Source organism: Lithobates pipiens, unplaced genomic scaffold (assembly GCF_037356315.1).
Source record: "Lithobates pipiens isolate NorthernLeopardFrog02 unplaced genomic scaffold, aLitPip1_a1.2 Scaffold_25, whole genome shotgun sequence".
Lineage (NCBI taxonomy): Eukaryota > Metazoa > Chordata > Amphibia > Anura > Ranidae > Lithobates > Lithobates pipiens.
Window position 1 is genome coordinate 163,965,854 of NW_027507787.1, and position 13,042 is coordinate 163,978,895.

The following is a 13,042-nucleotide window of genomic DNA, read 5'->3' on the forward strand; positions in this document are numbered from 1 at the left end:
TAAAATGTCATCAAATTTTGGGACATTTCCAGGAAAAGCTGCTTTTTTTTGGCAGTAAGTAAGGATAAGGAGACAATGGGGAAAGTGAAAAGGTGTTTTTTTTTAATTTTTTTGTTTAACCACTTCAATACCGGGCACTTTCATCCCCTTCCTGTCCAGGCCAATTTTCAGCTTTCAGCGCTGTTCCCAAACAACATTTGTTCACAAACAACAATGCTGTTCCCAAACAACATTTTTACAATTTTTTTGGAGACAAATAGAGCTTTATTTTGGTGACATTTAACCACCCCTGGATTTTAGATTTTTTGTTAAACGAATGAAAAAAGACTGAAATTTGTGAAAAAAAACGTTTTCTTTGTTCCTGTTATAAAATGTTGCAAGTAAGTATGTTGACGAGAACTGATGAGGTAGCATTGATGGGCATTGATAAGGCAGCACTGATGAGGTGGCACTGATGGGCACTGATGAGGAGGCACTAATATGCAGCACAGGTGGGCACTGATAGGCAGCACTGGTATGCAGCATTGATGGGTGGCACTGATGCACAGCCTTTATGGGCAATGATAGGTGGCAATGATGGGCACTGATATGCATTGATAGGCAGCACTGATGGCCAATGATGAGCATGGATGGGCATTGATGGGTAACACTGATGAGGAGGTACTGACAAGCATTACTGATGGGCACTGGCAGGCATCACAGTTGCTGATGGGGCTGCACTGATAATTACTGCACTGATCTCAGTGCAGACCCCCCTGTCAGGAAAGCTGCTTTTCGGCTAACCGCTACTCATGCCCTGTCAATGTAAATAGAGGAATGCCGATAACCATTACTTCCTAGTAACGATGTGATCAGCTGTGATTTGACCCAGCTGATCACATGGTAAAGAGCCCACATCATAGGCTCTTTACCGTGATTGGAGATGCAGTGTGTCAGAGCACCACACCACCGATCACCGCGTGCAGCTTGTTCTTCTTGACGTCATATGACATCCAGTCAGAAGGGAAAGGGGAGGGGCAAAATAAATTTGCTCCGCCCACCTATGGGGTCGGGGCAAACTAAAATATGACAGTTATTATTAACGTTTTAATAAAAAATTTAAACAATATGATTGGCTAAAAGCATGCCAAATCACATGTGGCACAAGCTAGCCCTTATAAAAGGAATAAAAAATGCGTAGGAGCAACAGACAGAGGTGGAGCAGCAAAGAAGAAGGAGCATCCCACCCTCCCTCCCATCGTCGTGGCCCTTGTTTTGTGCTGTAGTCCTTTTCTCAAGAAAAGGGACAGTTATATGAATTTCCAACATGTCATAAGTATTAACTCGAGCTGTTAAAGAGAGTTATAGTGAATTATATTGTAGAAAGTAAACAAATGTTATGAAATAAAATTGGACATGTTTATTATAAGTTGGTGAATAAGTAAAATACAAGAAAAGGCCCCAGCCATTCAAATCCATTGTAAAGTATCATTTATGAATTGATTATTATTATATATTGTAATTGTACTGTTCTGCATACGACCCCATTGGGAGGGCCATCGCTCAGCCGTCATTGTACTATAGGCCTGGCAGTAAAGTGTTAAAGAGTGCAATCCTAGGGGGTTACAGGATACAGCGCACAGTACGTTTAAAAAAAAAAAATTTGGCATTCACTAAAAAACGCTGCTAAAAACAATGACTTATTTCATGAAGTCATGCAGTATTTTAGGAGCGAAAGCCTGGCAGTAGTCAGCGCCCTTAACACAGACTGTGAATAGCCAGTTGTTAAGGAGAGGGCGACCGTCAGCATCCTTAACAACCAGTAACTGTCATGGTTGTTAAGGAACGGGCAGCTGCTACGTCCTTAACAACCGATGAGTCATCAGTTGTCAGTGGGAAATGATTAAATACTTAATAATTAAAAAAAAAACAAAGAAAGTACATTTTGCTCAAATCCATTATATTTTCTTTCCCGGATCCGATTCATAAATGTGCCTAAATATTTATACACGAATACACCAATAATTTCCTTTCAAAATGCAGTTTGATCTCTCCTGGATGAAATGTGCTAAACAGCCTTCTGTAAAATGTCTAGAATGACTTCACACTCGCTTTCAAATCACTTTGCATTAATTAAACTGAAAAGCGTACCCGGGAGTTTATGCAGATGTCATAATGTAAAGTGCCGTGTATATCACCGTGAAAATGAATCTTCAATTTTGAAGCAGCCATTTGAATCATCCAGAGATAAGCGCCTGCGATCCTTCAGATAGATAGACGCATCCGTAACGAGCCTGATTACTACTTAAAACCGCATTAATACTGGGCAGAGCATCAATAAACTGTAACTTTCATTAGGGCGACGGCAAGCATGATGCTGAGCAAAAAAGGCCGGGGCTGCGGTTCAACTTTTTGCCTAGAGTGTATAAATTCACTAAAAGAAAATCATTTAACGGGCCGCCATACATTTAATTTCCACTGCGAGCATCACAAGATTACCGTGCGTGTCACGGATTTCCATAACATTACGGGAAGGAGAGTGAAGAATCACCCCGTCCTTTATTATTTCTGTACAGCAGTTTTTCCCACTCTCATGATCGCTTGGGCGAGCAAAGACTTCTTTAATTAAATTTACTTCGCTCTGCTATGACGAAAAATGTCACTTTGGGTCCTGTATGTGGAAATATCTGAAATAAGAAAATTGTATCACCTGGAATAACCATTTAACCACTTGCTTACTGGGCACTTTTACGCCGTTCCTGCCCAGGGCTATTTTCAGCTTTCCATGCTGTCACACTTCAAATGACAATTGTGCGGTCATGCAACACTATATCATATGAAATTATCATTTTTATTTGTTTTTCACACAAATAGACCTTTTTTTTGGTGGTATTTAATCACCACTGGGTTTTTTAATTTTTTTGCTAAAATAAAGAAAAAGACAGAAAAAAATTATTTTTCATAGTTTGTTATACAATTTTGCAAACAGCTAATTTCTCTCCTTCCCCGATAGGCACTGATAAGCAGCACTGATGGGTACTGATAGATGGCACTGATGGGCACTGATGAGGCAGTACTGATGGATACTGATAGGTTGCACTGATGGACACTGATGAGGCGGAATTGATGAAGCTGCACTGAAAGGCAGCCCTGAGGGGTACTGATAGGTAGCACTGATGGACACGGATTGGCAGCACTGATAAGCACTGATTGGAAGCACTAGTGGGCACTGATTGGAACTGCACTGATAATAAGGTGGCACATAAGGGCATTGATAGGTGGCATGGATAGGCAGCACTGATAGGTAGCTCTGATGGGCACTGATAGGTAACACTGATGGGCACGGATAGGCAGGACTGATAGGTGACAATGATGAAGAGGCACTGATGGTCACTAATTGACAGCACTGATGAGCACTGAATGGAAGCACTGATGAGCACTGATTGGACGCACTGGTAGACACTGATTGGCATTACTGCTGGGACTGCACTGATAATCAGGACACTGATAATTAGTGCCCTGATTATCAGTGCCGTTGTCCCTTTAACACAATCCAGTTATGGACTCTAATTTTGTCACGCAGTCAGCATGGGAAAAGAAAATCCGATAACCGACATCTGTTTACTTCCGTGATCAGCTGTCATTGGACACAGCTGATCACATGATAAAGGGCCACTGTCATTGGCCCTTTACCCCAATCTGTGATCGGCTGAGTGAGTCTGAAGGAATGACATTTTAACTATCCGCCGACACAGTAAATACACTGAGAGAGGGTGGCTGGTACAAGCACTATCACATACATGTACATATTTGGGATTCTTCTGGGTGCGTGGGTCCCCTACCAATCCTTGCTATGATTGGACAAAGCACAAGTTTGGAAGCAGGTTTTAGCCAATGATTTCAGCTGAAATCAGCTGATCGGCTGTGTCCAATCAACACAGAATTCTGTGTTTACAAGCACACAGAAATCTGTGTGTACTGTGAACAGCGATCTGGCTGTTTTTTCTCCCTGAAAAGCAAGGAGAAGAAACAGCAAGATCAGAAAGTAAAAGCAGCACACATTACACATTGTTAAGCACACAGTTAACCCCTTTATTGCCCGTAGATGTTAACCTCTTCCCAGCCAGTGTCATTAGCCTTACACAGGCTATCCCCCTTTCAGTCTATTATGAATGCCTCTGCTAGATTAATACACCTCACTAACCGATCCATGACTGCTGCCCCTCTCTGACAATCCCTTTACTGGCTTCCACTAAACATCCACTACCCCACCATACATATTTCAAAATACTAACCACAACATACAAGGCCATCCACAACATTGCCCCCCGCTACATCACCAACCTCATCTGCAGATATCACCTAAATCATCCCCTCCGCTCCTCCCTGGACCTCCTGCTCTCTAGCTCCCTTGTTACCTACTCCTATGCTCACCTACAGGACTTCACTAGAGCCTCTCCCATCCTCTGGATGTCCCTACCCTGGTATGTCCGATCAGCCTCTACCCTGTCCACCTTTAAGAGTTCCCTGAAAACGTAATTTATTAATGGAAGCCTATCCCACACCTACATAACAACTGTAGCTGAGCCATCCCCATCAAATCATCCCCAGCATCTATTACCTGTTGTACCACATCCCCTACACTTTAGAATTTAAACTCCATGACAAAGGCCCTCCTGTCCCTTCTGTATTGAACTGTATTGTAATTGTGCTGCCTCCCCCCCTCCACATATTGTAAAGCGCTGCGCAAACTGTTGGTGCTATATAAATCATGTATTATAATAATAATAATAATTAGTATAGTGTACAGTATTTTCACTGATCACTGTATTAGTGGCACCAGAGTGATGTCAGTGTCAGTTAGTAACCCTCCCAGCCAGTGTCTGTTAGCACCAGATTTCTCACAACCTCATGGCAAAGAACTCTCTGAGGACCTGAAAAAAAAAAGAGTTGTTGCTCTACATGAAGATGGCCTAGGCTATAAGAAGATTGCCAAGACCCTGAAACTGAGCTGCAACACGGTGACCAAGACCATAAAGCGGTTTAACAGGACATGTTCCACTCAGAACAGGCCTCACCATGGTCAAACAAAGAAGTTGAGTGCACGTTCTCAGCATCATATCCAGAGGTTGTCTTTGGGAAATAGATGTATGAGTGCTGCGAGCATTGCTGCAGAGGTTGAAGGGGTGGGGAGTCAGCCTGTCAGTGGTCAGACCATATGCCACACACTGCATCAAATTGTTCTGCATGGCTGTCATCCCAGAAGGAAGCCTCTTGATGATGCACAAGAAAGCCTGCAAACTGCTGAAGACAAGCAGACTAAGTACATGGATTACTGGAACCAGATCCTGTGGTCTGATGAGACAAAGATAAACTTATTTGGTTCAGATGGTGTCAAGTGTGTGTGGCGGCAACTAGATGAGGAGTACAAAGACAAGTGTGTCTTGCCTATAGTCAAGCATGGTGGTGGGAGTGTCATGGTCTGGGGTGCATGAGGGCTGCCGACACTGGGGAGCTACAGTTCATTGAGGGAACCATGAATGCCAACATGTACTATGACATACTGAAGCTGAGCATGATCCCCTCCCTTCGGAGACTGGGCCGCAGGGCAGCATCCCAACATAATAACGACCCCCAAACACACCTCCAAGACAACCACTGCCTTGCTAAAGAAGCTAGGGTTAAAGGTGATGGATTGGCCAAGCATGTCTCCAGACCTAAACCCTATTGAGGATCTGTGGGGCATCCTCAAACAGAAGGTGGAAGAGCGCAAGGTCTCTAACATCCACCAGCTCTGTGATGTCATCATGGAGGAGTGGAAGAGGACTCCAGTGGCAACCTGTGAAGCTCTGGTGAACTCCATGCCCAAGAGGGTTAAGGAAGTGCTGGAAAATAATGGTGGCCACACAAAATATTGAAATTTGTGCCCAATTTGGATATTTTCACTTAGGGGTGTACTCACTTTTGTTGCCAGCGGTTTAGACACTAATGACTGTGTATTGAGTTAACTGGAGGGGACAGCAAATTTACACTATTATACAAGCTGTACACTCACTGCTTTACATTGTAGCAAAGTGTCATTTCTTCAGTTTTGTCACATGAAAAGATAGAATAAAATATTTACAAAAATGTGAGGGTGTACTCAGTTTTGTGAGATACTGTATATACCATAGGTTGTAGGGTAAGCTCCGCTTGTTTGCTGTACCCTTACCCGCCCCCCCCTACTTTTGGCACTTATTTTAGGGGGGCTCTCCCACTTCCGGCTCATATTGGCGCAGTGAACTAAGTTGGACCAGCAAGGATCTGTAAAAAAATAAAAATAAAAAATAAAAGGGGTTCTCTCTGAGCATGTGCAGCCACTTAGTATTCAGCAATAACCCTTTTTAAACATCTGATTTAAAAAAAATAATAATAACATGTGCAGCTTCTTTAGAACAAAATTACAACACCAGAGGACATCCCAAAATAAATAGAAAGCATGGCTGGAAACTCACCAATAGAACCTGTTGGGTGTTATCCTTTCATGCATCAGATGCCACCTTCTTCCAAAATCCATAGAGCTGTATAACTGGAAGGAGATAAAAATGAAAAAAAGGTTAGTTTATTAAAAAAAATATATATTTTTTTAAATTTTATAGTAGATAAGAACCCCAAAAACATCGTTTCACTTTTGCAACTCCTCTTTTTCTTATACAATCAAAGGTTATTGAGACACGGTGGAACATCCTTAAAGGGAACATATTAACCATTAAAAAAAAATTAAAAAAAAATAAAAACAAGGTGAGACTAGTTAAACCCACTCTCTAAAAAAATGATCTAAAAAAAATGACAATATATATATATATATATATATATATATATATATATATATATACACCGTATATACGGTAACTGATACGCAAGTTGTTTCTATTCTCTCTTGCATGATTGGATCACAGTTTTACCACAGATGCAAAGCTTGAGGTGGCCATTCAAGAGTTTATATCTCTGTCTGACAGAAGGGTCACCTGTGGATCTGACTGAAGCAGATCAAGCACAAACCATGCTTGATCAGCTTTCTTCCCTGGCTGCCAGCCCTGCTGGAGAATGCTGATCTCGGATGTGACCAATCATTTGTTATATCTGGCTTCATTCTCTGAAGAGGAAATCAATGAACAGATGTTTGCTCATTTTCCTCGACTCCACCTACCATGGCCATTCTGGGGTTCTGAGTGGGCCACTTTTGGTATGGGGAGGGGTACTTTGTATGGTGTGCTCCTGACATTAGTGGGATGGGCTAATGTGGGTGGTGTGCTCTTGGCATCGTGTCAGGGCTGGGCTCAGCCCTTCCTTCTCTCAGCTGTTGGCTAATTGCCAGCTCCCATTTCTCTCCACAGTTACTCAGCTGTTGTTGATATCCTGCTCGGCTGTCCTGCCCACTTAAGCTGTCTAGTCCAGAGGAGCTCTGCCTTCAGACAACATCACAAGAAACATCTCCTGTGTTCCTGTTTAAAGACTGGCTTTGCTGAAATCCCTTCTGGCTTCGGATACTGATTGTTGTTCCACTAATTTGATCCCAGACTATATACTATCCTATATCTTTTGAGCCAGAGGAAGGCAAAAAAACAGCAATAAAGCATGATCCAATTTGCTCCAGTGGGGGAAAACAAATTCTTCCTGATCGCCCGACCTATGTATAGCTTGATGTCATGCATCAGTGCCACATAACAGTGCCCATCAGTGCCGCCTATCAGTGCTCATCAGTGCTGCCTTTCAGTGCAGCCTCATCAGTGCTGCCTCAGCAGTGCCCATCAGTGTGGTCTATCAGTGCCCATTAGTGCAGCCTTATCAGCACACATCAGTGCAGCCTCATTAGTGCTGCCTCATCAGTGACCACCAGTGCAGCCTATCAGTGCCATCAGCGTAGCCTCATCAGTGCACATCAGGGTCCATCAGTGCCCATCAGTGCAGCCTCGTCAGCGCACATCAGTGAAGGAGAAAAATTGCCTGTTTGCAAAATTTTATAAAAAACTATGAAAAACCTTTTTTCCCAACATTTTCAGTCTATAATTTCTTTATTTAGCAAAAATTAAAAAAGCAAAACAATGGTGATTAAGTACCACCAAAAGAAAGCTCTATTTGTGTAGAAAAAAAAATGCTGAAAATTTAATTTGGGTACAGTGTTGCATGTCCACACAATTGCCATTCAAAGTGCGACAATGCTGAAAGCTGAAAATTGGCCTGGGAAGGAAGGGGGTGGGTAAAGGTGCCCAGTAGGCAAGTGGTTAAAGCTACATCAAACTTAGGCTTTAATTCCATCCAACTGTGCTTCCTCCATCTCTCTTGCTAGTTTTTCATTACATTCCACCAGCCATCAATCTCCAGTCTATGGGGGCAAGAGAGCTGTTTCATGAGGAAGCATAGCCCTGCCTCTACCAAGATGGTGGCCTCCACACAGGAGTACATTGCAGACCAAGGCATGGAAATTTAGTCTTGGAGAAAAGATTAGCTGAAGAGACACCATAGGCAATGTGACTTCTTTGACTTTGTTGGACACAGCTTCCACAATACAGGTCCTCTCCTCTTTAAGTATTACTTGTCTTTTTATTTAAGTGTAGTACTGATTTAAGTGCAATGGGTTTCAACACTTTTACAATACGATATATATCATCACTATGCTCTGCAATGCCTATTGAAAAAAAATCGGAAAACAATGGAAAACCCCTTACCAAGTCGGAAGCTTTGCTTCCCCCTAGAATGAGTTAAACCTGTTTCCCCTCTTGGGGTTAGATTTTGCTATTTCAATCAATTTCCAGCTGACTAATTTTCTGTGTGAGTGATTCTTGGCTCTGGAGTGATGTTCAAGATAAAGCACTCTTGAATTTGCTCACTGTGCAAGCGCAATCATCCGTCTATTTATCACCGAGATGTCTAAAGAGTGAGCGGCCACAGTGCAGCTTGAGTGATAATGAAACAACAGGGCAAGAGTGGGATGACTGTTCCTTAAAGTGTAATTTCACCTTTGAGTAAGTTTTCAGGGTAAATGCAGCATAAGCTCTCTATAAATCTCACCAACACCATTGTTTTCCTTTATTTCTGCTCCTTCCATCTGTTTTCTAGCTTTGCCATCTTTTGTCTGTAAAAATTGCTTGTTGTCAGTTTGGAGTCTGTCTTTAGTTTTCTAAAGTGGAATTCCAGTTCATCTCGTATTGATTATGTGTATAGAAAATTTTGATCTGTACATTTAAATTAAGTAAACCTTATATGCTTAAATTCAACAAACTTGAATAAAAGTCTAATAAAGTCCAACTATGTGTATAAATTCTTGTGAGGTTAATCTAGTGGACCACCATCATCAAAATACATAAGCCTCTTACCAGATGTTCTGACCTCCAAAATAAAAGAGGTATAACCATGCTCAGAAATCAAGCCTCAATCTACCTCAACCCGCCATCTAGGCTGCCCAGCTTGCTCCACCAATGGTACTCACGAGTAGAGATGGACCGAACACCCCCCCATGGTTCTGTTTCTGCCAGAACTCTTGAACATCGCGAAAGTTTGGAGCTGAATAACGAACACCATTGAAGTCTATGGGATGCAAACTGAAAAAAAGGTGCCCATTTTGAAGGCTTAGATGCAAGTTATTGGCCATGGGGGTCTGGGTACTGCCCTGGGGGACAAGTATCAATGATTTTTTTTTTTTTAATCAAGCAGTGATTTACTGATTCTTAAAGTGAAACAATAAAAACAAAAAATTCCTTCAAATATCGTGCCTAAAGTGATGCATCTGTACCACGTATAGAACCTGCTGCAGCAAAACTGACATTTCTAAAGAAATAAAAATTACATTTAAATAGATTTTCCCTGCAAGCTTTCTTTATTTGGACAAACTTGCATTTAGATGCTGGGCACTTGGATGGCAGTGACTGCATTTTTCTTTTCGCTGCAGCACCTGGGGCAGAGAAATTTGCCTGTTATAGTCTACAGTTGGTGGTGTGCTGCTGGCAGATGTGCTGCAACGACCTGGGACACCCTTCGCTATACCATCATCCCTGACAGTAGAGGCTGCTGAGAGGTCATGAGGTATAGATCTGGGGGTAGATCTGAAAGGTGATGAGGAACAGAATTGCATCCCTTTTGTGTGGCTGTCGGGTGCTGAGTGGGAGGTTACATGCCTGGACATCATCGTTGGACCCTGGACCTGGAGAGGAGAGATCATCCATCGCTGGACCCCGGAGAGATGATCACCCATCGCAGGATATCGAGAGTGGTTTACCAACGCTGGAATCTTTTTTAATTTTCCCAACGGTGTCTGTGTGTTTTTCAATTTTTTACACTTTTTTTGTGAAATGGTAGGGGTACAATGTACCCGTTACCATTTCAAATGGGGGGGTAGGATCTGGGGGTCCCCTTGGTAAAGGGGGCTTCCAGATTCCGATAAGCCCCCTGCCCGCAGACCCCCACAACCACCGGGCAAGGATTGTGGGGATGAGGCCCTTGTCCCCATCAACATGGGGACTAGGTGTTTTGGGGGGCACCCTCCCAATGTTGAGGGCATGTGGCTTGGTACGGTTTGGGGGGGGGGGGGCGCTCTCTCGCCCCCCCCTCTTTTCCTGCGGCCTGCCAGTTTGCATGCTCGGATAAAGGGTCTGGTATGGATATTTGGAACCCCACGTCATTTTTTTTTATTTGACACAGGGTTCCCCTTATCATCCATACCAGACCTGAAGGGCCTGGTAATTGAATTTGGGGGGGACCCCCACACATTATTTTTTTATCAATGACTTTCAATGAGTGTTCTCTGTATTACGGGAGCCGACAATTCATTATAGCCACAAGTGATTTTAAATGACTTTTTTTCCTGCAGAAATGACACTTTGTGCAGGGACAGTTCTAAGCATGGGAAACATGCACCCCTTCACAGGCATACTATAGACACTAGAGGTCAACTGATATATCAGCCGATATTTGGCATTTTTTAATTATTCGGCATCGGCCAATTACATGTTCAGTGCAACTTGCAAAAGACTTCTGTAATAGAAGTCAATGTAAGTTGCCTGAAGACATCACTGAAGGACTTTCCTCCTCTCTGGGCAGGCTGCCAAGAAAAGATCAAAGTGATACAATGTTTCTTCTTCAATGGGCTGAACTCCCTGTGTAGAAGTTCTCAGGTTAACCATGTTGCTTACAAGTAAAAATCCAGTATTTTCTGCTAGAAAATCACTCAGAAGCCCCGAAAATTATATATATTTTTTTAGCAGAGACCCTAGGGAATAAAATAACAGTTGTTGCAATATTTTATGTGACGCGGTATTTGCGCAGAGGTCTTTCAAACGCAAGTTAGCTCCCTTTTTTTTTTTTCGTCCAAAAGTTTTGAGTACCTGTTTTTGTGTATTTAATAAATAGTTTTTTATTTTTTAATCTAAATTATAAATACAAGTGAACTGATTGGAGATTTGTTTTGTTTAATAAATGTGTAAGAAATTTTCTGCATCACTTATTAAGGCTGCTTTCACACTGGATCGGGCAGGCGTTGACGGTAAAACGTTGCAAGTTTTAGCAGCGATTTACCGTCATTTTAGCCCCGCTATTTGGCTGCTAGCGGGGCAGTGAAGCACTGCTGCAAAATTGCATTGCATGCGCTTCAGCAGTGGTGACCATTCATTTCAATGGGCAGGAGTGGTGGAGGAGCGGTTTACACCGCTCCAAAGATGCTGCTTGCAGGATTTTTTTTTTTTTAACGTCCTGCCAGCACATCTCCTCATTGTGAAAGCACTCGGGCTTTCACACAGACTGCAGGGGAGCCGTTTTGAAGGCAATTTACAGGCGCTATTTTTAGCCCAAAATCGCCTGAAAAACGCCCCAGTGTGAAAGGTGTCCAACTTAGATTTTATGAGATGAAGGGGGGAAAAAAGGGAAAAAAATAAATAAAAAATCGGCCTAACATCGGGCCAAAAAAATCGGCATCATGTATCGGCCATCGGCCGCCGCAATTTCTAAATATTGGCATCGGCCAGAGAAAAACCCATATCGGTTGACCTCTAATAGACACCCCCCAGGTACGAATTTGAAAGGAATATTACACTTTTATTGTTTCACTTTAATCATTATTAAAATCACTGCTCCCGAAAACGTCAGTTTTTAAAACTTTTTTTGCATTGATACATGTCCCCTGGGGCAGGTCCCAGGTTCCCAAACACTTTTTAGGACAGTAACTTGCATATTAGCCTTTAAAATGAGCACTTTAGATTTTGAACATTCGAGTCCCATAGACTTTAATAGGGTTCTAAAGTTCACACAAAGTTTAGGTCTGTTCGCAGGTTCTGGTGCGAACCGAACCGGGGGGTGTTCGGCTCATCCTTACTGTGGACAAGGAGGCAGAATAAGCTACTCTGGCAGCTGTAGTGGACTGCGCACTATTCTCTGCTTGGGTGACGGAGGATGAGGACAATGATTTAGTAAGCCAGTCCACCACCTCCTCTGCATGCTGTGGCTGAATGGCATAGGCAACATCACTAAACAGAGGAAATTATGTCCTGCCTGAGAACAGACCACATTCAGCTTTGCCTGTGGACACATATGCTGCTGGTCCCTTTGCAGTGCCATGGGAATGTCTGCCTCTCCTTGCTGTCCTTGTTGGCCTCCCAGACATGAAGGTGGGGGGGCTTATAACCAAAATGTAATAGAGATGGGGAAATGTGTACTTGGATGCAATTTCATGGATGAAAAGTGGTGTTTGGTGCACTTTGACTTCAATACTCACTACACAGACTTACTGCACTAATACACAACAATATATTGCAGAAAAAATGGACTGACGCACTTCAATATACTGCAGTAAAACTGCTATAACACACTTCAATACACTACCATAAATGTGCACTAACGCACTTCAATATATGCAATATATGCATATATTCACTAATGCACTGGAATATGCTGCAGTAAAAATGCCCTGATGCACTACTATACTGCAGTAAAGCTCTACACTGACACGCCTCAATATACTAGTAAACCTGGTGTGACACACTAAACTGATACACTTCAAAATACTGCAGTAAACCTGCCCTGAAACTAAACTGAC

General features: G+C 42.6%; 1 protein-coding gene across 1 annotated transcript in view; it reads right to left on the bottom strand.

Annotated features, from left to right (window-relative positions):
• The window catches only part of SORCS3 (sortilin related VPS10 domain containing receptor 3), a 962,887-nt gene that overhangs the window by 435,369 nt on the left and 514,476 nt on the right, over positions 1–13,042 (bottom strand). The window contains exon 5 of the mRNA XM_077455086.1: positions 6,474–6,547. Coding sequence (XP_077311212.1) covers positions 6,474–6,547 — 74 coding nt within the window. The remainder of the gene's footprint in view (positions 1–6,473; positions 6,548–13,042) is intronic.